Source organism: Lissotriton vulgaris, chromosome 3_1 (assembly GCF_964263255.1).
Source record: "Lissotriton vulgaris chromosome 3_1, aLisVul1.2, whole genome shotgun sequence".
Lineage (NCBI taxonomy): Eukaryota > Metazoa > Chordata > Amphibia > Caudata > Salamandridae > Lissotriton > Lissotriton vulgaris.
Window position 1 is genome coordinate 15,119,015 of NC_141689.1, and position 27,820 is coordinate 15,146,834.

Below are 27,820 nucleotides of genomic sequence, written 5' to 3' on the forward strand. Positions count from 1 at the left end.
AATATAGCCAGAATGCACAATAAACTATACCAAACTGAAAAATATTAGTCCTGAATATCAACATCAGAAATAAATATTAAATAAAATCCAAACCTAATGAATAATTTCTTATATTTGCAGATAAATAAAATTGTTTAATCCCAGTCACCAAATGATGTTTTTTCTCCTTAACAGTATTACATTTATTGAGTATCGATGTTTCAATGCAATGTGTGGTTTAGCTGGCAGTGAGACTTTCTTCAGTAACATTTTGTGTTAACACTTAACTTTACCAATGTGTGCCTGGATTTTCTAAATTGAATAATATCAAGCAAACGTTTATGTTTAACAAAGCGCTTTATGAAACAAGCCATAGTCGATCTTTGATCTCCTTCCGCCAGTCTATTACACAACATTATTGGATTTAGGCCTTGCATGAGCATCAGTGGAAGACCTCACAATAGAGGTGGATGTGGGCAGCATTGGCGGCGAGTGCCAAAGGCGTGTTCATTCAGTGTTTAAAATTCTCAAGAACAAGGTAGCGAGGCAGATGTGGGCAGGATCGGCGCCACACACAGAAGGTCTTAAGAAGATACACTGACAAAATATCCACACCAAAATATTGTGAACAAAATATTGACATTGAAATATTGATATCAACATCCTATATTTATGATGGTAAGTACAAAAATATTGAGCCCTGACTGGGGACTTAGAGTGTAAATTGGGGGAAGCCCAACATAAAAAAGGATCCAGCATAGAAACATCCACTTTAGAGCTACATGCTCCGAAGTGCCTGACTCTATGTACACGTGCCCTCAGGAAGGCACTCAAGATAAAAAAGAAAGGTGGCACACCACCAGCTGCAATTTTGATAGCCTCTCTGAGGTCAGCACACAGGAAGAATGCATGGGGTACACAAGAAAGCTCACCAAAGAGAAATGTCCCAAAGTGTTCTCCTTGCTGAAGGAAGAGAACAACTCTAAATTATGGAGTTACATCAACCGGCTGAACTCCCAATGCCCGACAAGAGGGAATAACATTGCAGGTAATGAGTGGGAAGCGTATGTAAAATAATTCTATAGGAGAGATTCAATAACTACTGTCCCCATCACTAATAAGAAAACCCTGGACGCAGCCCAAGTTATGGATCCGCACTTCAAGGGAAGCAAGTCCTGAGACAACCCAATGCGTCCGCCTCACCGAAGGGAAGATATGAGGTCATGCAGCCCAAGTTATGGATTCTCACTTCAAGGGAAGCAGGTCCAGAGACAACCCAATACACCCGCCTCACCGAAGGGAAGATATCAGGCCATGCAGCCCAAGTTATGGATCCGCACTTCAAGTGAAGCAGGTCCAGAGACAACCCAATGCGCCCGCCCCACTGAAGGGAAGATATCAGGCCATGCAGCCCAAGTTATGGATCCGCACTTCAAGTGAAGCAGGTCCACAGACATTCCAATGCGCCCGCCTCACCGAAGGGAAGATATCAGGCCATGCAGCCCAAGTTATGGATCTCCACTTCAAGTGAAGCAGGTCCAGAGACAACCCAATGCGCCCGCCTCACCGAAGGGAAGATATCAGGCCATGCAGCCCAAGTTATGGATCTCCTCTTCAAGTGAAGCAGGTCCAGAGACAACCCAATGTGTCCGCCTCACCGAAGTGAAGATATCAGGCCATGCAGCCCAAGTTATGGATCTCCACTTCAAGTGAAGCAGGTCCGGAGACAACCCAATGTGTCCGCCTCACCGAAGTGAAGATATCAGGCCATGCAGCCCAAGTTATGGATCTCCACTTCAAGTGAAGCAGGTCCAGAGACAACCCAATGTGTCCGCCTCACCGAATTGAAGATATCAGGCCATGCAGCCCAAGTTATGGATCCGCACTTCAAGTGAAGCAGGTCCAGAGACAACCCAATGCACCCGCCCCACCGAACGGAAGATATCAGGCCATGCAGCCCAAGTTATGGATCTCCACTTCAAGTGAAGCAGGTCCAGAAACAACCCAATGCGCCCGCCCCACTGAAGGGAAGATATCAGGCCATGCAGCCCAAGTTATGGATCCGCACTTCAAGTGAAGCAGGTCCAGAGACAACCCAATGCGCCCGCCTCACCGAAGGGAAGATATCAGGCCATGCAGCCCAAGTTATGGATCTCCACTTCAAGTGAAGCAGGTCCAGAGACAACCCAATGCGCCTGCTTCACCGAAGGGAAGATATCAGGCCAAGCAGCCCAAGTTATGGATCTGCACTAGAAGTGAAGCAGGTCCAGAGACAACCCAATGCACCTGCCTCACCGAAGTGAAGATATCAGGCCATGCAGCCCAAGTTATGGATCTCCACTTCAAGTGAAGCAGGTCCAGAAACAACCCAATGCGCCCGCCCCACTGAAGGGAAGATATCAGGCCATGCAGCCCAAGTTATGGATCCGCACTTCAAGTGAAGCAGGTCCAGAGACAACCCAATGCGCCCGCCTCACCGAAGGGAAGATATCAGGCCATGCAGCCCAAGTTATGGATCTCCACTTCAAGTGAAGCAGGTCCAGAGACAACCCAATGCGCCTGCTTCACCGAAGGGAAGATATCAGGCCAAGCAGCCCAAGTTATGGATCTGCACTAGAAGTGAAGCAGGTCCAGAGACAACCCAATGCACCTGCCTCACCGAAGTGAAGATATCAGGCCATGCAGCCCAAGTTATGGATCTCCACTTCAAGTGAAGCAGGTCCAGAGACAACCTAACGCACCCGCCTCACCGAAGTGAAGATATCAGGCCATGCAGCCCAAGTTATGGATCTCCACTTCAAGTGAAGCAGGTCCAGAGACATCCCAATGCACCCGCCTCACCGAAGTGGAGATAACGAGGATCATCAGGCCAATGAGAAACAACAACGTGCCATTACCCAGTGGCATTCCTGCCCCTGTATTTAAAGCAGCACACGCCCCAATCTTGACTCCACTTTATAACTACGCTTACACAACAGCAAAAATTCCAAAGATCTGTTTTGTTTCTCATCAACAAAAAAGGTGATCACTCAAGCCCTGCTAACTACAGGCTCTTAATCCTGCTGGACATAGAAGCCAAGGCCAACCCACTAAGAAGGGCTTGGAAGAATGGGCAAACAAAAACAGAATACTCCCATTCCACCAGACAGGATTCAGGACAAACAACTCCACAATGGATAACATCATGACGTGGCCTACATCCCCAACCAATAGGTCAAAGACAAGTGTGCACCTCTGTTTTGCTGCTTCATAGATTACATCACTGTCTTTTATAGAATCGATTGAGGCAGACACTGAGGAAAACTGGCAGCCTTGGGATTCCCCTGAAGCTCCCAAAAACAATGATATCTCTCTATGACGGGACATGGGGCCAAGTGATAATAAGCCCCACAGCTGCAAAATCAAGAGTTGAAACCAACAACGGGCTCAAGCAGGGCTGTGTCCTGGTGCCCCTATCTTTTAACCGTCACACCGCGGACTTGGGGTACGTCCTGAAAGGAGTCAGTTTAGAGCCCCAGAGACAGAGGTGAGGCTCGCAACCATCCAGTATGCTGATAACACAGTAGTAATGGATCACACCAGGGTGGGACTTCAGAGAGCCTTAAAGGAACTCAAAGAGTGAAACAAGGAAAACAGCCTGTTAGTCAAAGTGAGCAAGACAAAGGTAATAGTATTCAGCAAGCATCCTCACAAAAAGAAAGCTTTTGGCAAGTGGGAGACCATCAAATAGGGACGGCAACAGCCTATAATTATCTTGGATTCAGAAAAGGGGGTGGTGATGAACAGAGTGTCTGAATTAAGCAGACCACTCTTACCCAGTCCAAAGATCAGGGCTTGATCCATCACCGTTATTTATCTCACTGCACCATCCCAGCTCAGAACCTGGCTATATGCAATTCAGTCTGTCCCTGGCCCAGTGCATCATGGGAACAGGGCAGACTAAACTACCAAGCCAATTCTTCACCAGAAAGGAGACAAGCTACCGGGGACCGGTTTCTGGCATTTCAGCCGTCTTCGGCCCGGCTTGCTTGAATCCTGATGGTGCAGTGAGAAAGGGACTCATGTCTGAGTATACCCTGCCACACCTATAGTGGCCAAAAACGATTCAGAAAAGGGGGTGGTGATGAACAGAGTGTCTGAATTAAGCAGACCACTCTTACCCAGTCCAAAGATCAGGGCTTGATCCATCACCGTTATTTATCTCACTGCACCATCCCAGCTCGGAACCTGGCTATATGCAAATCAGTCTGTCCCTGGCCCAGTGCATCATGGGAACAGGGCAGACTAAACTACCAAGCCAATTCTTCACCAGAAAGGAGACAAGCTACCGGGGACCGGTTTCTGGCATTTCAGCCGTCTTCGGCCTGGCTTGCTTGAATCCTGATGGTGCAGTGAGAAAGGGACTCATGTCTGAGTATACCCTGCCACACCTATAGTGGCCAAAAACGATTCAGAAAAGGGGGTGGTGATGAACAGAGTGTCTGAATTAAGCAGACCACTCTTACCCAGTCCAAAGATCAGGGCTTGATCCATCACCGTTATTTATCTCACTGCACCATCCCAGCTCAGAACCTGGCTATATGCAAATCAGTCTGTCCCTGGCCCAGTGCATCATGGGAACAGGGCAGACTAAACTACCAAGCCAATTCTTCACCAGAAAGGAGACAAGCTACCGGGGACCGGTTTCTGGCATTTCAGCCGTCTTCGGCCCGGCTTGCTTGAATCCTGATGGTGCAGTGAGAAAGGGACTCATGTCTGAGTATACCCTGCCACACCTATAGTGGCCAAAAACGATTCAGAAAAGGGGGTGGTGATGAACAGAGTGTCTGAATTAAGCAGACTACTCTTACCCAGTCCAAAGATCAGGGCTTGATCCATCACCGTTATTTATCTCACTGCACCATCCCAGCTCAGAAACTGGCTATATGCAAATCAGTCTGTCCCTGGCCCAGTGCATCATGGGAACAGGTCAGACTAAATTACCAAGCCAATTCTTCACCAGAAAAGAGACAAGCTACCGGGGACCGGTTTCTGGCATTTCAGCCGTCTTCGGCCCGGCTTGCTTGAATCCTGATGGTGCAGTGAGAAAGGGACTCATGTCTGAGTATACCCTGCCACACCTATAGTGGCCAAAAACGATTCAGAAAAGGGGGTGGTGATGAACAGAGTGTCTGAATTGAGCAGACCACTCTTACCCAGTCCAAAGATCAGGGCTTGATCCATCACCGTTATTCATCTCACTGCACCATCCCAGGTCAGAACATGGCTATATGCAAATCAGTCTGTCCCTTGCCCAGTGCATCATGGGAACAGGGCAGACTAAACTACCAAGCCAATTCTTCACCAGAAAGGAGATAAGCTACCGGGGACCGGTTTCTGGCATTTCAGCCGTTGTCGGCCCGGCTTGCTTGAATCCTGATGGTGCAGTGAGCAAGGGACTCATGTCTGAGTATACCCTGCCACACCTATAGTGGCCAAAAACGATTCTGAAAAGGGGGTGGTGATGAACAGACTGTCTGAATTAAGCAGACCACTCTTACCCAGTCCAAAGATCAGGGCTTGATCAATCACCGTTATTTATCTCACTGCACCATCCCTGCTCAGAACCTGGCTATATGCAAATCAGTCTGTCCCTGGCCCAGTGCATCATGGGAACAGGGCAGACTAAACTACCAAGCCAATTCTTCACCAGAAAGGAGACAAGCTACCGGGGACCGGTTTCTGGCATTTTAGCCATCTTCGGCACGGCTTGCTTGAATCCTGATGGTGCAGTGAGAAAGGGACTCATGTCCGAGTATACCCTGCCACACCCATAGTGGCCAAAAACGATTCAGAAAAGAGGGTGGTGATGAACAGAGTGTCTGAATTAAGAAGACCACTCTTACCCAGTCCAAAGGTCAGGGCTTGATCTATCACCTTTATTTATCTCACTGCACCATCCCAGCTCAGAACCTGGCTATATGCAAATCAGTCTGTCCCTGGCTCAGTGCATCATGGGAACAGGTCAGACTAAACTACCAAGCCAATTCTTCACCAGAAAGGAGACAAGCTACCGGGGACCGGTTTCTGGCATTTCAGCCGTCTTCGGCCCGGCTTGCTTGAATCCTGATGGTGCAGTGAGAAAGGGACTCATGTCTGAGTATACCCTGCCACACCTATAGTGGCCAAAAACGATTCAGAAAAGGGGGTGGTGACGAACAGAGTGTCTGAATTAAGCAGACCACTCTTACCCAGTCCAAAGATCAGGGCTTGATCCATCACCATTATTTATCTCACTGCACCATCCCAGCTCAGAACCTGGCTATATGCAAATCAGTCTGTCCCTGGCCCAGTGCATCATGGGAACAGGGCAGACTAAACTACCACGCCATTTCTTCACCAGAAAGGAGACAAGCTACCGGGGACCGGTTTCTGGCATTTCAGCCGTCTTCGGCCCGGCTTGGGCTTTGGCTAACTGAGAAGGCCACCCCGGCGACACTCAGAAGGCCACCCCGGCGACACTCATGAAACATTTAAATACTAAAACCAACTGTGTGATCCTCTCTCTGAGACGATTAAGCGAATGTCTTTGAAGCCGAACAGTAGAGCCAGTGCTGACTGTCCTCCAGGCACAACAATTTCCAGCCATCAACTACAGACGCCTGGTCTTCACAGGAGCTGGCAGCCTGGAAAAAAGCCTGGGTAAATGGTGTGAGGCGCTAGGTCCGAACCATTTCGCACAAAAAGGATCAGGCCCTACTCCTCTTCAATACAAACACAACAGCGCTGAATGCGTCTTACGTCCTGGGGAAAGCCCAACAGTACCTATGAGAAGCACTTTCAGCCCAGGCTCTAAGCTCATTGCTCCCAAGATCTCGGACTTCAACGTAAGAGGGGCTGAAAGGATGGAGCAGCCTCTTGTCGGATGTGTATCTACCAAAAGGCATCCTGGCTTCATCTATTATGCCGCTGCCCCCAAATTGGCCAGCAAACGTCATTGGTTACTCCGCCCCATTTTCAGGGTTAAGGGCACAAGGTCCTTCAGGGAGGCATCAGACTGGCGGTTCTTCTAAACAAACACCTGCTCTCTTCCAGGAATGGCAACATTCACACACTTAATCAGACAGGCACTCAATACCCAGGCACAGTTCCCAGAACCTAGGCTGGCAATAAACTCAATCAACTCAATTGCCTGGGCCATCTGCGGCCCAAGCTTGAACCACACAGATGGATTTCAGGAACCAAGAGCCTCTTCCAAGGGCCGCAGTTTGGGCCCAGCAGTGGAGAAACCCACAACCCCAGAACTGCACCCTTAGGGCCATCACAAGAGGCAGTTGTAATACCACAACAGTATCTCTACATGGGAACATTTAGCAGCCTGGCTGAAGAGCACGATCGGGAGCTGAGCCCCCATGCAATAAAAAGGAGCCCAACTATTTTTTGTCAGGAGTCCTGCGCTAAACCAAAGGCACTTTCAAGTCATAGACTTTAAATGGGGCTAAGAACATCTTTTGTGCAATACAAAAAAAATAACCCCTCGCTGGAGGGTAAGGAACCCACAGACTTTTTTTTTGTTCAAATATCTTTATTGCATATTGAAAGAGATATCCAACTGTAATGCATTAACAATAAACTAGTACAAAGGGAGTTATAAATATATTAGCTCAGACAAGTTTTACGAATTGACTGATTTCATAAGAAAATTCAGTTGACTGGGATAAAAAATGGTGGTAAACATATCATTATTTAAAAAAGGTAAGTAAATAGATATTGTGGCATATAGAAATATGACGCAAGTAAAAGAACTACATATATCAAGATAAAAAACTTATAATAGTTGTATTGTTTAATAAATAAAACAAGCAGCCGAGGAAAAAGTGAAAAAGAAAAAGAAAGAGATTATTGAGAGAAAGACAGTAAAAAGAAAAGAATGGATTCAAAGAGGTGTGAGGGGACATCTGCTCCAATGGAAGAAAATTACTTTTAAGAAGCACCGAAAGGATACTGACCGATCAATCCTTGGGAGAAAAAAAATTCATATAATTATCCAGAGACAGCCAAACATTACTAAAGATGTAAGGTGAATAATGTTTTTTCTCAACAAAAGTATGAGCTCCACGAAGATATGAACCCCATGCCCACCAGGTATGGTAGGATAGTAAGTGAATAGATTTCCATTCTCTCAGAATAATTTTAACAGCTATGGATAAAAGCAAATCTAATAGCTCTAGATCCGTATTATCAAGGGGTAAAGGAATAACTGCAGTTCATGTATTGAGCCCCAAAAGAAATGTAATACTGTACACGCAAAGAACATGTGCGGATAGGTATCTGGTACAAGATTACAATTTCAACATTAATCACTATTTTGAAGTTTCCATTTATGTAAATTACCCGGGGGTCCAATGTAGAACAGTTAATGTGAAGAATTTAAATTGGATCAGCGAGGGAGCTCTTTTTATTTTATGCGTAGGGTTAATTTACCAATCAGATACCAAGTATCTTGTGAAATATGTTTAAAAATTAGACCATTTATCATAAGTAATCGTAGACTGTGAAGGGGGTGGAGCAGATAAGAATTTATAGATTTTAGATGCTGTGTGACCTGAATGTAACCACATAGAAAGGAGTGAAACATAACCTGAATCCGTAGACAGGGGTATTTTAGCAATTTTAACCTTTAGATTTAAGAAAGAATAAAATTCCATATTACAAAGATGATATTTCTTGGTCAAAAAAGAAAAGGGATGTGGATCATGAATAGAATCATACAAATCCTTCAGCAGTCTAATACCTTTGGTCGCCCACAAAGAGGCTATTCTAGGATTAATATTGCATGAGGGTAAGAAACTCACAGACCGTTAACAGGTTTTAACCTCATAGCTTTCTTTTCAAACCTCCGGGGGTCTGCTATCATCCTGTACCATAAATCCTCTCTCCTGAGAACATGGGTGCATTGGGAGTGTATATTTTTAATCTTTCTAAAAGACTCTATTGTAACCTCAGTGCTACCAGCCTGAAGACAACTGGGCACAGAGTGATTGCAAATCCTACCGTATACCAAACTCATGATATGTTTCATGCTGTTTACCAGAGAAAGTTCTGTTTGCTGTACTATTAGCGCCAGCTTATCATGTGAAAGATGTGTATTTTTTGCTGCTGTGTACATATGCCACTTATGTGGTAATAATAGCTTCTACCGCATACCTATATAACACCTCAGAAGGAACATCTCCCTCTCAGGGGTGGCTCTAATGAGGGCCTATTCTTTTCAAAGTGAAAAAAAAGTTACTTACCGGTACAATGTGGTTCTCCAGTATTGATATATTTCATAGATACACATGCTTGAATCTCCCCCGTCGTCATGGTGGGAGTCCTATGGTAACAAAAATACAAAAGTAATGCTAATAAATAGGCCTTAGAAAACCCATTGGAAACAATATAAATTGTTAACTTATTGACCTACTTTTAAAGCCTCCAATCTTCAGCCAATCAAAGCAGAGACCCAGAGACATTCTTCCCCTGCAGAGCTTCCATACCTCCGATTTCGAGCACGAGTTAAACACTTAGATGATATGAGGCAAAATAGTATTGAACCTGAACAGGGAAGTGGGAGGGTCACATGTGAATCTATGAAAGATATCAATACTGGAGAACCACAGTGTACAAGTAAGTAACTTGTCTTTTTCTCCGGTATTATATCTATCGTAGAGTCACATGCTTGATTCAGAGTAGCAAGCAGTTTAAAACGTGCTAAGGAGGTGGGTTAGGCAAACCTTCCCACCAAGAGACCCATTCCAAAAATAAAGTATGATATACTGGCAATCATTTACGTAAGCACCAATATATATCGTAAATGCATAAAGGCTACGCTTAAATATAACATTTGAATATCTAGTGCACTCCTGTTCATATATCATTCACTAGACATTTGTGTAAAGTGACAGAAAGAGGAAAAACAATATGAAATATACATTGTGTTATAAAAGACTCAAACTAACCTGCCTTATGAATACAGGAGTCATAACAATGCTTGTCCAACTGCCACATCAGCTTGTTGCCACAAGTCCAGGCAGTAGTGTTTCGTGAAAGTATGGGCATTAACCTACGTGGCTGCCCTTCAGGGACGCCGTCTGCTTTTTCATGGCAGGATTCAATGACTGCAGCAGTTACTGCCCTTGATAGGGATTTGTTTAAATCAAAACCTGGTAGTTGAGGAGTAATTTATAGCCATTTATATATATATAGAGCAGCCCCACTGGGAGCAGCCTGCCTGCTGCTCAGCCCATCTCCAACTCTCTCACCTCACAGGCACCCACGAATTCCATGCAGCACATTCACACTGACTGAGCAGCTCAGACCAAAGTAACAGGGGAGATGCATAAATACATAAACAAGATATTACAGGCTTGTCCTTTTCTGGGTGAGGCATAGGGGACCAAGATTTTAGCAAATTTGCAGCTAAGCAGAATCATGTCCAAAGAATGAAAAGCTTTTCTGCAGGCAAAGACGGATTAAGGAAAGACATTGGCAAGACAATAGGCTGATTGAGATGAAAAGTGGTTGGCGCCTTTGGAATAAACTTGGGGATAGTTCTCAGAATTACTCTGTTGTCCAGAAATAGAAGAGGTGGTTCTCGAATTGTTCGGGCCTGAATTTTGCTTATTCTCCTTGTGGAGGCACTAGCCAAGACAAAATCAACCTTCCAGGAATTATTTTTTAAGTTAGGCTTTTGAATCAGCTCAAAAGAAGAATTTATAAATTCCGACAAGACTGTACTGAGTTGCCGAGCCACCAGTTGAGGCTGAACAAGCATAGAGGCCCGAAAAAGCCCTTTCATAAGCTCTTTATGAGGCTATTTGACCACAAAGAGAGATTTCCTTTCATTCTTCTTAATCCGGATATGGTTGTCAGGAGTCTGAAACTGAGGAGATTTCCTTCATTTGGAAAGAGCACAAAAATCTGGTGTGGGAGAAGAAGTTGAGAAATGCGCTCCCATTCAAATACTTATTGAAGGGGATCCTTTGTATTGTAGAGACCCTATTGTAGATATTGTAGATATTGAAGTAGGACTCAAAATACTTAAGTTGCTAGTCGACTCTGATGCCCGTATGAGAATGATTACACAAAAGTTGTTCGAACAGACCTAGAAGCATACTCTGCAGTTGACTCCCACTGACCAGTCCCCTGTTTACTATGAGGGGCAGAAGATCGATCTACTTGGGTTTTTGGAACAAGACATGATTTTTAAGGGAAGAAAAATCAAGGTTCAATTTATGTTGCGGTAAAAGGTTTAAACATCCTTGGTTGGATCCATCGGGGACTGTTCAGAATGATTTGAGGTCGGGGAAATCTGAACAAGTGTTGGTTGTGTGGAGCAATGATGATGCTGGACAAGAATGGAAGTGCACATTTCCAATGGTATTTGGAGACACCCTGGGAAAGAATAAAGGTTTCAACACCCAAGATGATTGACAAGAAAGGTATTGTACCAATCATACACAAACTTAGGGGTGTGTCTTTTAGTGCTAGGAGCAATTTATATAAGGAGGTAAAGTAACTGTGAGCCAAGGTAATAATTGAACCTAAAGAGTCTTCGTTGTGGATGTCTCTTAGTTTTTGCTCAAAAGGGAGGTGGACAGATCAGGGTATGTGTCAATTTGAGGTCACCCAATCGAGAAATGTGTGTAGTTTCACACCCCTTCACAAGATAAGTGATTTGTTTGCCTCTACCAGAGAAGCAAAATATTTCTCCAAACTTGACTTAGCTAGTGCCCCTATCATCAGGGTGAGCTCCATCCTGATTCTCGCCATCATGTTGCCTTCATAACTTCGTTAGGAACCTTTCAATATCGCCAAATGTCAATTGGATATGAGTCAATGCTCTCTGTATTTCAGAGGGTCATAATCAACATTCTCAAGGAGTTAGACAGTGTTCTTGTGTTTCAAGACAACATTCTTATCTTTGGTGAAGATGCCATCTCTCACATTCGCATTCTTCACAGGGTATTGGCTTTTTCCCAAGAAACAGGGGGTGGTTCTGAAAGCAAAGAACCTTGAGTTTTTTGTGAAAAGGTGGAATATTTGGGACATTTGGCCTCCCAGGAAGGTGTCAGTCTGAAACCTGGTCTGATCGAAGTCATTAATAATAATAATTCTTTATCATAAAACCAACGTGCAAAAACATGCAAAATCGTTTAAAAATCGGTGGGGGTCCACATCGAGTTAAGACATGATTAAACTGGATTTTCAAGTTACTAAGTTATATAATAAAAGAAAATACTAGTAAGGAAAAAGGGGCCCTAAGTAATGGTTTTTCCTTTTGTTAAAAATAGAGAACAAGAATGAGTAAAAGGTTAAAGGAAGAAGATTGAAAACACCACCAAACAGTAATATATAAGATGTAAATATGTACAAGCTATTGATAGACTCTCACAAACAAGGGCGATGTATCTTGAAGTTGGAGACACTCATTGTTTTTTTTTTCCTAAAACATGTACATTCCACGAAGGGTTCAGAATTTTTGGGATCTTCAAAATATTATGATAGATTGGAAATGAGGGAAGGGCTGCCATTTTCACTCGGCTTGTGGGAGTCCTGCAAAGCTTTGTGTCTAATATTCCAGGCGCGGCTCGAAAACTTGGCCACCCCGCAACAACAAACATCCTTGAATCAGTTTTAAGAATACACAGGGCGACCTTGTGGTCACGTGTGCTCATGGATTTACAAATTGTTTTTATCCAGTTTGTCCTAGAGGTGGAATAAGCCGGGCAAGCAAATAGAACGTGGGACACACTTTCTGACGGGGCTCAACAACAAGGACAAGCCTTGATTTGATCTTTGTGAGTGCTCCATTTAGATGCTGTTACATGTAGTGGGAGTGTGCCGAGCCTAAGTTGAATGTATAGCAGCCTATCGCGTGGAACCTGGATAATATCCAGGTAGGGCTGTAGGGCTCTGCACTGTTTATGAGTGAAGAACTCTTCCCTCAATCGCCCCAGATTTGTTTTGCTTAGTTCATTGGAATCAACCTAGTTCCAATAGATATGCTTCAGCTCTAGCTTGTTTGAGGGGGCTTGTGTTTCCAATGTGTCCATAAGACCCAGCTTAGTCAGTGTCTTTCTAAAGTTGGATATCCACTTGACCTTGTGCCCCACATCTTGATTGGTCACCTCAATCAAGGCAGCAGCATAATTTGCAAGCTCAGGGGTGCGCATTACGCGAGCCCAAAAGAGCAGTGGGCGCAACTTAGCAATATCCCTGAACGGCCATCTACCCATGTCAAACATTAGGGGAAGTAGAGGGGTATTGCAAGGAAGCATTACCAAGTACCTCAGGAACCTGTGCTCAGATCTGGAGATATTCTCAATATCTTCAAAGCCCCAAAGCTCTGCATCGTACAGGGCGGAGCTGACTTTGGCATCGTAAATTGCGAGGGCTGGTGCGACCGGCCTACTATACGAGGACCGGTGTTCTTTACTTAAAGCCCCGACTACATGCTAATGGCTTATGAGCATCTTTGCTAAGTGGGGCTTCCAATGCATTTTGGCAGAAATCCTTATGCCCAAATAATCAAACATATTAACTCTCTCCAATAAGGTGTCAGTTAGTGTTTAGTTATTTTTAAAAGACTTGTGAGGGTTAAAAGATATACATTTTGTTTTAGCGGTGTTTATAACTAAACCCCAAGAATAAAAAAAATGATTGATATCTGTTTAGCAATTTTTGTAAGCTATATGGAGTTTTTGACACCAACAAGGTGTCATCAGTGAAACAAGGGGGTTGGGACCTTGTCACCCACCAGAATCGGCGCATCGGCCGGGACCTCCTGAAGAAATCTCACCACCCCGTTAACATATAAACAGAGTGGGGCTGGGTTTCAGGCCTGGCAGAAGCCATTAATAATGCCCCAGCACCCACTGATAAGAATTGTGTTAAATCTCTCTTGGGCCTTTCCAAATACTACTCCAGATTAATTTCTGACTTTGCCACCATAGTTCACCATATTATCAATCTTATCAAGAAGGGAGTGAAATTCCATTGGTGCAGAGACTGTATGAGTGCATCTGACTGTGGGAAGACTTTGTTGAGGCATTGCAAAGCCCTCAAACCGTTTTATCCCGATCAATCATGTTGTGTCACAGTGGATGCTGGTCAGATAGGACTAGGGGCCACTTTGACACAAACTGTTGACAAGGTTGAAAACACATTGGTTTTGCCTCCAGAGTGTTGAGAGCAGCTGAGTTTCAATTCTCCATGATTGAAATGGAGTTTTTTTGTCGTGTTGTCGGGCACTATAAGAATTCAAACCTTTTGTGTGGGGTAAGCGCTTCCTATTAAAAACCGACCATAAGCCACTTGTAAATATCATGTATGCTGTATGCTGTACTCCCAGGATTTAAAGGATGGTTACTAGACTATGTCAATATCAGTTTGATGTGAGACACATTTCAGGGGATAAAAATGCTAGAGCAGACGTATTGTCCTGTTTCCCTGTTACGAGTGATGACCAAGACAAGGTCAAATGTAAGGATTTGGTTGATACAGATTGTGAAGATTGCCTGGTTGCAATGCTGGCGATATCAGAGTTAACAATGTGCTCTAAGGAGGAGTGTAGGCGTGCCTTTCTTGATGATTCTGTCATACAAGATGTGTGTATTCTTGTGAGAAAGGGTTGGCCCAGAGAAAAGGTGTTGCAACCCTCCTGCAAAGTTGAAAATAAAATTTGATACTTTGTTTTTTGTTTTGGGAAGAAGGGAAGATATATGGTATTGCATCTTTTATAAGTAAAGTCAGGACTCATTCCTTTTGTGGGTGTGTTCTAAAGTAGAATTGCATGTTCAGGTGGAATGTTACTGGTTACTTAGTGATGCTGGAGTGCACTAGGCGTGGACAGTTGGAGGTTGAGCTGTGCTTGGTGGAGCCTCTGTTGTGTGGGCTCCACAACCATGTAGTCAATGAATAAACCATCTCTACTGAAAACATCAGTCTACGGCGTAATTACTACACAGTTAGTAGTGTGGTTGTCTTCAGAAGATCTAGTGAAGCTCACATTTCCTGTGCCACTGGCTCCTGTAAGGGTGTCTCATGAACTGAAAGAGGAGCAGATGAACATCTTCTGGGAAAGGGAGATGGTTTAGCCTTGTTACTTGACCTATCAGCACTTAGTTTCCTGGAATGGGATTTTGCCCCCTTTGGATCTTTGGCATATGAGGCAGAATCCTAATTTTTGCACCTTTTTAGAGGATGTACGTCCTCTTTCATCGCTCTCAGAGTTAGAGTTTAACTGAGCTAATTTTCTCTGGAGCCAGAGAAGTAATCTGGCCCACAATCTTTGAGAGTTTTCGCAGAAAAAGTACGGCAGTACTTACATTCCTTTGACCTGTATTGAGGGTGCGGCCAGTATAAGAAACTGCTATGTGATTATTTTGAATATCGCCAGAATTTCCCACAGGACTGGCAAGGCCTTAAAGCCTTTTTTCCGGTCTCAGGCATTCTCGCAAACTTAGAGAAACAGTCTCTCACACTGTACCTCAGAAGTAGCTAGAGGTTCGAAAAGTCACCAAATATCTGACAGGTCAAAAGCTGAAAGCTCAGACACTCTAACTATCACTCAATGTGCCGTAAGAACTCAGAGGTATGGTGGCGCTGCAGGGGAAGATCTCTGGATCTCTGCTCTGATTGGCTAAAGTTTGGATTCTTTAAAAACAAGTTCAATAGGTTAACAATTAATATTGTTTTAATGGGTTTTCTAATGTCTATCTACCCACAATGCGTTTATACTGCTGTTGCTGTGGGACTCCCACCATGACAAAGAATAAGATGCAAGCATATGAATCTATGAAAGATTTAAAACTGGAGAACTTGATGACTTCAATTTGACTTCATCTCAAGCTCACATGATTGGCAAATTCAGAGGGATGGGGGTGTATAAAGCACATGCTATCATTGAATATGTTTAATAACCAAGTGCACCATTGGTGAACGTACATTACACCTTCCAGTAGCACCAACTTATCACACGCTAACAAAATTGGCACACACGCTTAGTAAGTAAAGGATGACTTTTAGGCCATAGCAATATTTTATAGAGAGTACAATTAAATATTTAAGACAGGACAGAGCTCATGCCAGACCTACAAAGCTGATACACAAGGCACTCAAGCAGTCCTACTGTTTCCAAGAAAATAGAGACCTGGTTTATGCTATAAACTGACGAGGTAAATACAATATGTTTATTTTTATTGCAGGAAAAGAATGTTGAGGAGAAGTTTAAACAGCTCTTGCTTGACATCAACATCAAAGAAGAGAAGGGTATGGAATCCCAGGACATTGGTGACCGGATGAGAACACTACAGCAGTACCTTGTAGCTCAGTTCCTAATGAAGAAAGACATACCCATCTGGTGTCACAGAGGTTTGGACAACGCCTTTTATGTTGAGAATATTTCACTCACTGAGCAGTTGAGTCTCCTTAAAGCAACAATCCAGGTAACACTGAAAGAAGAGGGGATAACACAGTCCTCAAAGGAGACAAAAGACATAACCAGCTTTCGTCTTCATATCATAGAGGAAATGTACAAGACAAACAAGACCTTAGCTAGGAAACTATCCAGAGGTGTCTTTTCTGAGCTTTCCAGCACCAGCCAAGACTTCCTTGGGCACATATTATTCAGTGGAACCTGGACCCCAATCCAGGCAGTTCAATTCACTCTGAAGGTGGAGGAGAGCAGCGTTTCACAAGAGAAGGTGGAGGCCATCCTTCAATGTGTGCAGACATACCAGATTGAAATAAACACAACCATTGCATCTTTGAAGGAGCAAGATCCTGTGCTGCTTCTGCGGCAACATGTAAAGAATGAGAAGGACAAGGATTTAAAGACCATGCTAGCGGAAATGAGGAAAAACAACTATTCTGAAAAGGTTCTTTCTATCCTGGACCAAGTGCTCAGTGAAGTTGGAGCTCGGCTTCCAGCATATCAAACCCTAGACCTGGATGAAACGATGAAGAAAGAAGGTATAGCCATGACCAGATCTATGGACTTTGAAAATCCTGATATTGAGAAACTGGTGCAAATATCGATTGGTTTATGTGTGGCTGTTCAGGACACCACGACGATTATAACACAGTCAGGAGAGAAGATTGAGGGCTATTTCCCACGCATGACTCAACTCGCATCTCTGTTGACTCTTCTCATTTCCAAAGACCCTGCACGCAATGGTTGTCTTTTGGAGATCTTTACTGGAGAGGGTAAATCTTCCATTGTGGCCATGCTCGCCCTTGTTCATGCTATCCGTGGGAAGAAGGTTGATGTTATCACAAGTTCACCAGTGCTTGCCCGTCGTGATCAGGAGGAATGGATCAAACTCTACAAGATGTTCGATGTGTCTTGTAGTGTTGTGCCACCTCCAGGGTTAGATGAATGTACCGACTCAAGAGAAATTGACAAGGCAATTAAAAAGGCGTATGCAGCTGATATTGTGTATGGCACTGTTGGAAACTTTGCTGCTGACATTCTAAAACAAGAGTTTGAAAAACGCAAAACCCGTGGAGACCGGACCTTTGACATATCCATTGTGGATGAAGTGGACTATATGACCTTAGACAGCGGCGTCCAAGTCACTTACCTTTCACATGCAGCAACAGGAATGCGGCACTTAGAACAATTGTTGGCAGCCATCTGGGCGAAGATATGCACTTGCCAACGCATCCAGGAGGCCAAAACTGGTGACACTCTTTGGGCAACAGGAACACAATACTTTCACAAAGTTGCTGCAGCAGCAGTCATGGGGCCGAACACATCAGAGCATTTCTCCTCCCTGGACATTCTATTACCAGGACTGCAGCTGGGGTTCTTTACTGAAGAGGATGTGAAGAAGCTTCAATCCACCCTAGTGGAGTCTGATCAGCCAATCACTCAAGCACCACAAGACTCTGCAATCAAAGAACTCATGGATAAACTAGCACCTGCTCAGCAGCGAGATCTCTTGTCTATTTTTCAGAAAGTTCTTGAAGATGCTGTCGTTTTTGAATATTATGATTTAAAGGATGGTAAAGCATCTGAATGTGCAATCAGTTCCACAACAGACAATAAATCCACATCTGATTATGACAAAATTTGCATTCTTCTCCTGGAACATGGCTGTGCCTGTGTGGTGATGAGCGAGGAGGCTCTGATAGAAGGAGTGGTCACTGAACTGGAATCACGAATCAGGTACTCAGATACCTATCAGCCACCAGATAAACAAGAGAATAAGGACGAGAACTTTATTCTCCTGCCAGCCTACCTGAAGCAATACACACTGAACAGGACAAAGGTCTTTGTGGAAAATGCTATGAAGGCAATCATGATGGAGAAGGATCGAGAGTACATGATAGAATCAGCCACAGACACGAGTCATTTGAAGTCCACCTCGCCCATCTATGAATACCACTCCATCATCCCTGTGGACTTCAAAGCCACTGGTGTGCTTGAGAAGAACAAGCGCTGGGGTGACGGCTTACAGCAGTTCCTGGAGATGAAGCACCAGCTGGCGATCTCACCACTGTCAAACGTCACCAACTTCATGTCAAATTTCCATTTCCTTCAGCGATACACTAAAGGTACAGGGATGTTTGGGGTCTCGGGAACCCTAGGGGATGAACCAGAGGTTGAATATCTTATAAAACACTACAAGGTATCCTGCTATGTTATGCCTACTCACCGCCATACTAAGAGGACTGAACTACCAACTCTACAGGTCGCTGGTGGCCGTGAAGCCTGGATCAAAAGTATCTGTGAACATGTGAAGCAGCGCACAAGTCCAAGCCAGTGGGGCAAGGGCCAAGCAGCTTTAGTTGTCTGCGAAGATGTGAAAACAGCTGAAAAGCTTCAAAAAGAGTTATTAGATTTAAAAGCTGTTTCCAAGCCAGATAAAGTAACTTTGTATACCAGAAGTGATAAAGACAATATTGAAACAAGAATTTTTGATGCAGGAGATGTTATCATTGCCACAAACCTCGGTGGAAGAGGCACAGATGTTAAAATCTCCAAAGATGTAAATAAATGTGGAGGGCTCTTTGTGATTCTCACCCACTTTCCCACAAACATGAGGGTAGAAAAGCAGATATTCGGAAGAACATCTCGCAAAGGAAACCCTGGCATGGTCCAGATGATAATAAACTATGATGAGCTGTCACCATCCTATCAGGACCAACCCATCGAGGTGATGAGGCAACTCAGAGCAGACTACCAAAAAAAACACATCGCTGAGATGGAGGCTGAGGAGCTCTTTGAAGTACAGATGCGGGAAGAACTCTTTCAGACATTTTGTGAACATCTAAATGTTTTTCAGGGGAAGTACAACAAGACTGAACAACGTGATATCTATAAATCTTCTGATTCATCAAATGACAGTGGCTCCTTTGATTACTCTCAGACAAAGATAGACTACCGCCCGGCTCTCAATGCTTTAAAGGAGAGCTGGGCTCTTTGGCTCACACTACATGAGAAGGACATAGATGAACACAAAGACCTCAAAGAGCTCAAAAAAGACCTTGGCCAAGTGATTCAGAAGAGAGCAGACAGCCTCCTGCGAGGAGAATCTGATAACTTCTATGACTTCATCAAACAGGCTATGGATCGCATGTACCTCCACACTCAGAATAAAGGATCGGATTATGGGGCGCTATCATTCTGGCAGAAAGCAGAGACGACTGATCGGGTGTACCGTGCTGTCTCACTCTACAATCAGGCTTACATTACAATCAATCTGGGACAGGCAGGCTACATGCAGAAGGCGATGGATCTCTTGAAAGAATCTAAGCAGATGGTTGAAATCTATGTATCGGAGGTGTCAAACACCACCGTTTCCTGCCAGATGTCCTGCTTAGCCAAGTTTGAACCTCACAACAGAGACGATCCCAACTTCACAAAACAAATGCAGACACGCAAGAGTCTATTCAAGTCCTGGATCGACTACATCGATAAATCCATTGCAAAGCTAACGGAGAATAAAAGCAACGCTATTACCAAGGACCAGGCTGTCTTCTCATTGGCAACTGATCACAGTCCTATAACAACCGATGAACTGAATGTGCTGTATGACTACGGCCTGTCCTTTGTGTTTGAAGTTGAGTATAAGCCAGAATTCTGCATCAGTGCTCTCATTTGCTTCATAGTTGGAGCTTTGCAGGTCCTCGCTGGGGTCCTTGTGTGTGTTTTCACCTGTGGGACGGCTAGTCAGTTCGGAATGGGTCTGATTTCTGAGGGTGTGTCGGACATGATATCAGGGATAGAAGGGATGATAAAAGGTACATTTGATTGGGCAGAATGGGCAATATCCAAGTCCATTAGTATTGGGCTATCACTCATAACGGCAGGATTTAGCATCATTAAAAAGTCAGCACAGGCTGTTATGAAAGTGACAAAAGGTCTACTCAGTGGAGCAAAAACATTTGCATCTCTTGCCGATGACATCATTCGCTCAGGAAAAGCGCTAGTTTCTTCCGTTAAAACATCTCTAACATCAGCCACCTCTGCCATTTCCAAAAATACTCTTTCCAACTCCATTAAAACACTTGCCTCGAGTTCTGCCATGAAGAACAACTTTGTGCAGGCAGTGAAGTACACTGGTCAAGAAATGGCCAAACAAGGAGTTATGCAAGCATTAGATTATGGCATGGATGCAGCCCTCGAAGGGGTCTTCAAGAAAATATTTGATAAAGCCTTTAAAGGCACGATAGCAAACTCCATCAAGCAGAATCAAGCTTTGAAACAAACACTTATAGAATTTACAGTGGTCAATGGGGTTCCTGAGAGTGCCCTAAAAACAGAAAACCCATCGTCTTTTCAGATTCGAGACACCCATAAACAGATGATGAATAGTGCAATGGAAGATATTTGCCAGTCTGCTGTTGATGACATCTCTGAGGATTACAGCACCATGGAAACGTTCTTTTCTTACCTCGACTCCATGAAAGATGGCATTCTGGAAATCATGGACGAGGCCGAAGTGAAGGGAGTCATCCATAAAGGAATCAAACTGAGTGTTGAAGTCGGAAAAAAAACTGGGGAGTTTGTGCGGATGATAAGTTCTGCCCCAACTCAAGACATTATTGAAAATAGAGTCATTCCTTTCATAGTCAAAGAATGCGATGATCTGGAATCTGCTGCCGACTATAAGGATGATGGACGCCGCAACTTCCCAGCTGTGGAGAAAATGAAACATCAACTATTGGATATGATATCCCAAAAGATCAATGATAACTTTGTTGATTTGCTTTCAAGCCGCCTAAACGGGTTTTTGAGTAAGCCTTTGCTTGCAGCAGTAAATAAGCAAGCAGGTAAAACTGTCGAGAAAATTCTTGGACGGAAAAAGACTGAGAGATTCTTCGTTGAACAAGAACACAAAAGCGATATGAAAAAGACATCAGTTGAGGGAGCAAAAAATAAATTAACAGAAGTTCAGCAGAAAGAATTAAATAATTATGTGAAGAAAATGCAGGATACAAGCTGCCCGGCGACCGAGCTGGACCTAAACGTCCTCACGAAGAGTGACCTGCTGAAGGGGAAAGGCATCAAGATCATCATGGTGGACGAGAATCAGAAGAAGATCTCCTCGGAGGTCTACCCCGGCAAAGACTCCACAGCCGGCGTCATCACCCTGCAGCTGCAGAAAGTAAAGGAGAAAGCTGAAGGGTAAGACGGTAATTGATGATTATTAACAGAACAACTCATATATATATCTGCTGATTATTAATTAAATATTGTACATTTGCTTAAATGCACACTCCAGCATCAGTGGCAGCACTGACCAACAAATGCATGTCGGATGAGAAGAAGATAGGCAGTCTCCAGGAATCACTCATAACCTGCACTGATATTCTGACCTAATAGCCTTCACTGCTAACCTGCACTGATCGCCTTCAGTACTAACCTGCACTGATGGCCTTCACTGCTAACCTGGAATGATAACTACTAAACTGCACTGATAGCCTACACTAATGTCCTTCACTGCTAAACTGTACTGACTGTGTGCACTGATGGCCTTCAGTACTAACCTCCTCCTACTCTGCACTGAAAGAATAACTGCTGAACAACACTGATAGACTTTACTAAAGGCATTCATTGCTAACCTGCAACGATACTGTACACTGACGGCCTTCACTGCTAAACTGCACGGATGACCTTGACGTCTAAACTGCACTGATAGCCTACACTAATGTCCTTCACTGCTAACCTGTACTGATGGCCTTCACAGATGTTCTGGACTGATAGTCTGCACTGATGGCCTTCACTAGAAAACTGCACTGATAGTCTGCACTGATGGCCTTCACCGATGGCCTTCACTGCTAAACTGCACTGATAGTCTGTACTGATGGCCTTCACTGCTAAACTGCACTGAAAGTCTGCACTGATGGCCTTCACTGCTAACCTGCACTGATAGTCTCCACTGATGGCCTTCACTGCTAAACTGCACTGAAAGTCTGCACTGATGGCCTTCACTGCTAACCTGCACTGATAGTCTCCACTGATGGCCTTCACTGCTAACCTGGAATGAGAACGACTAAACTGCACTGATACTCTGCACTGATGGCCTTCACTGATGGTCTGCACTGATACTCTGCACTGATGGCCTTCACTGATGGTCTGCACTGATAGTCTGTACTGATGGCCTTCACTGCTAACCTGCACTGATACTCTGCACTGATGGCCTTCACTGATGGTCTGCACTGATACTCTGCACTGATGGCCTTCACTGATGGTCTGCACTGATACTCTGCATTGATGGCCTTCACTGATGGTCTGCACTGATAGTCTGTACTGATGGCCTTCACTGCTAAACTGCACTGATAGTCTGCACTGATGGCCTTCACTGCTAACCTGCACTGATACTCTGCACTGATGGCCTTCACTGATGGTCTGCACTGATACTCTGCACTGATGGCCTTCACTGATGGTCTGCACTGATAGTCTGTACTGATGGCCTTCACTGCTAAACTGCACTGATAGTCTGCACTGATGGCCTTCACTGCTAAACTGCACTGAAAGTCTGCACTTATGGCCTTCACTGATGGTCTGCACTGATAGTCTGCACTGATGGCCTTCACTGATGGTCTGCACTGATACTCTGCACTGATGGCCTTCACTAGAAAACTGCACTGATAGTCTGCACTGATGGCCTTCACTGCTAAACTGCACTGATAGTCTGCACTGATGGCCTTCACTGCTAAACTGCACTGAAAGTCTGCACTGATGGCCTTCACTGCTAACCTGCACTGATAGTCTCCATTGATGGCCTTCACTGCTAAACTGCACTGAAAGTCTGCACTGATGGCCTTCACTGCTAACCTGCACTGATAGTCTCCACTGATGGCCTTCACTGATGGTCTGCACTGATACTCTGCACTGATGGCCTTCACTGATGGTCTGCACTGATAGTCTGTACTGATGGCCTTCACTGCTAAACTGCACTGATACTCTGCACTGATGGCCTTCACTGATGGTCTGCACTGATAGTCTGCACTGATGGCCTTCACTGCTAAACTGCACTGATACTCTGCACTGATGGCCTTCACTGATGGTCTGCACTGATACTCTGCACTGATGGCCTTCACTGATGGTCTGCACTGATAGTCTGTACTGATGGCCTTCACTGCTAAACTGCACTGATAGTCTGCACTGATGGCCTTCACTGCTAACCTGCACTGATACTCTGCACTGATGGCCTTCACTGATGGTCTGCACTGAAACTCTGCACTGATGGCCTTCACTGATGGTCTGCACTGATAGTCTGTACTGATGGCCTTCACTGCTAAACTGCACTGATAGTCTGCACTGATGGCCTTCACTGCTAAACTGCACTGAAAGTCTGCACTTATGGCCTTCACTGATGGTCTGCACTGATAGTCTGCACTGATGGCCTTCACTGATGGTCTGCACTGATACTCTGCACTGATGGCCTTCACTAGAAAACTGCACTGATAGTCTGCACTGATGGCCTTCACTGCTAAACTGCACTGATAGTCTGCACTGATGGCCTTCACTGCTAAACTGCACTGAAAGTCTGCACTGATGGCCTTCACTGCTAACCTGCACTGATAGTCTCCATTGATGGCCTTCACTGCTAAACTGCACTGAAAGTCTGCACTGATGGCCTTCACTGCTAACCTGCACTGATAGTCTCCACTGATGGCCTTCACTGCTAACCTGGAATGAGAACGACTAAACTGCACTGATAGTCTGTACTGATGGCCTTCACTGCTAAACTGCACTGATAGTCTGCACTGATGGCCTTCACTGCTAAACTGCACTGAAAGTCTGCACTGATGGCCTTCACTGCTAACCTGCACTGAAAGTCTGCACTGATGGCCTTCACTGCTAACCTGGAATGAGAACGACTAAACTGCACTGATAGTCTGTACTGATGGTGTTCACTGCTAACCTGCAATGATGGCCTTCGCAGATGGTCTGGACTGATACTCTGCACTGATGGCCTTCACTGATGGTCTGCACTGATACTCTGCACTGATGGCCTTCACTGATGGTCTGCACTGATAGTCTGCACTGATGGCCTTCACTGATGGTCTGCACTGATACTCTGCACTGATGGCCTTCACTGATGGTCTGCACTGATAGTCTGTACTGATGGCCTTCACTAGAAAACTGCACTGATAGTCTGCACTGATGGCCTTCACTGCTGAACTGCACTGATAGTCTGTACTGATGGCCTTCACTGCTAAACTGCACTGATGGCCTTCACTGCTAAACTGCACTGATAGTCTGCACTGATGGCCTTCACTGCTAAACTGCACTGATGGCCTTCACTGCTAAACTGCACTGATGGCCTTCACTGCTAAACTGCACTGATAGTCTGCACTGATGGCCTTCACTAGAAAACTGCACTGATAGTCTGCACTGATGGCCTTCACTGCTAAACTGCACTGATAGTCTGTACTGATGGCCTTCACTGCTAAACTGCACTGAAAGTCTGCACTGATGGCCTTCACTGCTAACCTGCCCTGATAGTCTCCACTTATGGCCTTCACTGCTAACCTGGAATGAGAACGACTAAACTACACTGATAGTCTGTACTGATGGCCTTCACTGCTAACCTGCACTGACAGTGTTCACTGCTAAACTGCACTGATGGCCTTCACTGCTAAACTGCACTGAAAGTCTGCACTGATGGCCTTCACTGATGGTCTGCACTGATAGTCTGCACTGATGGCCTTCACTGATGGTCTGCACTGATACTCTGCACTGATGGCCTTCACTGATGGTCTGCACTGATAGTCTGTACTGATGGCCTTCACTAGAAAACTGCACTGATAGTCTGCACTGATGGCCTTCACTGCTAAACTGCACTGATAGTCTGTACTGATGGCCTTCACTGCTAAACTGCACTGATAGTCTGCACTGATGGCCTTCACTGCTAAACTGCACTGATAGTCTGTACTGATGGCCTTCACTACTAAACTGCACTGATGGCCTTCACTGCTGACCTGCACTGATAGTCTCCACTGATGGCCTTCACTGCTAACCTGGAATGAGAATGACTAAACAGCACTGATAGTCTGTACTGATGGCCTTCACTGCTAACCTGCACTGACAGTGTTCACTGCTAACCTGCAATGATGGCCTTCGCAGATGGTCTGGACTGATAGTCTGCACTGATGGCCTTCACCGATGGTCTGCACTGATACTCTGCACTGATGGCCTTCACTGATGGTCTGCACTGATAGTCTGTACTGATGGCCTTCACTAGAAAACTGCACTGATAGTCTGCACTGATGGCCTTCACTGCTAAACTGCACTGATAGTCTGTACTGATGGCCTTCACTGCTAAACTGCACTGATAGTCTGCACTGATGGCCTTCACTGCTAAACTGCACTGATAGTCTGTACTGATGGCCTTCACTACTAAACTGCACTGATGGCCTTCACTGCTAAACTGCACTGATGGCCTTCACTGCTAAACTGCACTGATAGTCTGCACTGATGGCCTTCACTGCTAAACTGCACTGATGGCCTTCACTGCTAAACTGCACTGATGGCCTTCACTGCTAAACTGCACTGATAGTCTGCACTGATGGCCTTCACTGCTAAACTGCACTGATGGCCTTCACTGCTAAACTGCACTGATAGTCTGCACTGATGGCCTTCACTGCTACCCTGCACTGATGGCCTTCACTGCTAACCTGCACTGATAGTCTGCACTGATGGCCTTCACTGCTACCCTGCACTGATGGCCTTCACTGCTAAACTGCACTCATAGTCTCCTCTTATGGCCTTCACTGCTACCCTGCACTGATAGTCTGCACTGATGGCCTTCACTGATGGTCTTCACTGATAGCCTGCCCTGATGGCCTGCATCACCAACCTGCTGTAAGATACTGGCTCTATATACACTGCATCAAAGTGAGGTACACTGGGTACAGAGTCCCCAGTCCCCAGAGGTTTAATAGAGGCTAAAGTTAGATATAACCTTAGTCTCTACAATGGTAGCTTGGTTGAGCAGTAAGGCAGTGTCAGAGGACAGTGTAAAGCATTTGATGTACACACTCAGTTAGCAAATATATTCACACACTCAAGAACTGAACTCTAGGCCAATTGTTGTTGTATACAAATTTACTTTTGTTTATTTTTAGAACCAAGCAAGCCTGGTACAGGTAAGCATTGAATACTTTTCAGTAATAAGTTGCTGAATATAGAACATTAAAAAATGCAATAGGAATTGTACTTTGTTTGATTTACAGGGGAGCAGTAGTATGCATTACTTAGTAAATGCAGTACATTGAAATGAATTTACTTTTTCAGTAGACTACAGGTATGTTACTTTTACATTACTTTTTCTAACTCAGTGCTGGATGCCTAGATTCAGCACTGGGACATTTCCTGAAAACAGGTTAGTAAATGGGTTTTTGTTATTCGTGCAATTTTTAAAGAATATTTTAAAATTTTAAAACTTTACACTTAGAAACTTTTTGGAGCAGTACATTAACATGAAAAGGCTTCTACAATAAATTGCAGGTAAGTAACTTTTACATTACTTTTTCTAACTCAGTGCTTGATGTCTAGATTCGGCACTGGGACATTTCCTGAAAACATTTGAGATAATACGGTTTGGTTATTGTTACGATTTTTAGGGAATATTTCAAGTTTTCAAAACTCCACACACTTGTTTTTTCGAAAGCAAATTGTCAATGTTATTCTATAGAAGAAAAACAGCGTATCTGTTTACAAGTAAGTAAACAACTGTGGGAGTTAAGGTTCTGGGTTTACACTCAGGGGTCCCCCAGGGTCAGTGATGCACTGAGATTGCACCCTCAGCGGCACTAGGGCGGCCGGGTGCAGTGTTGAGGCCCAATGCTATCCTATCGAGGAATGGAGGCCTCTTGTTGGTGGGTGCTGGCTAGCAGGCCACACAGCTGTGGGAGCAAAGCTCCTAGATTTTAGGTCAGGGCAAAGGGGGAAACAAGTAGGCACAAAAAGTGCACCCTCAGTGGCACTGGAGTGGCTGAGTGCAGAGTGCTGTTTCGATGTTGAGTGCCCCGTGGTTTTTTATGGAGACCCTCCGGTTGGAAGAACTGCATCTGGCTCAGGGACGAAGACCTTCTGGGTACGACCACCACTTTGAGGGGTAAGGTGAGATGCATGGGTTGGATAGGCACTGTTGGTTTGGGCTGAGAAGCTCGGGAGGTATCGGGTGCAGGGGTGCCTTTTCGAGTCGGAATTTATTACCCGCTCTGGTCGCGATACAGGGTGTACTCTGGTTTGAGGCTGCAGGCATTAACTGGAGGCTTGAGGCAGGTCAGGGATTGCCGGTTCTCGGGTCAGGATCGCTGGGTAGACCTCATGGTGTGCTGGATTTGCAGTCTC

At 44.8% G+C, this 27,820-nt stretch overlaps 1 protein-coding gene across 1 annotated transcript in view; it reads left to right on the forward strand.

Moving 5' to 3' along the window:
- LOC147725828 (uncharacterized) overlaps nucleotides 1-27,820 on the forward strand; it is a 492,715-nt gene that overhangs the window by 339,299 nt on the left and 125,596 nt on the right. The window contains exon 6 of the mRNA XM_086960004.1: nucleotides 16,209-21,637. Within this exon, the coding sequence (XP_086816130.1) occupies nucleotides 16,209-21,637 (5,429 nt within the window). The remainder of the gene's footprint in view (nucleotides 1-16,208; nucleotides 21,638-27,820) is intronic.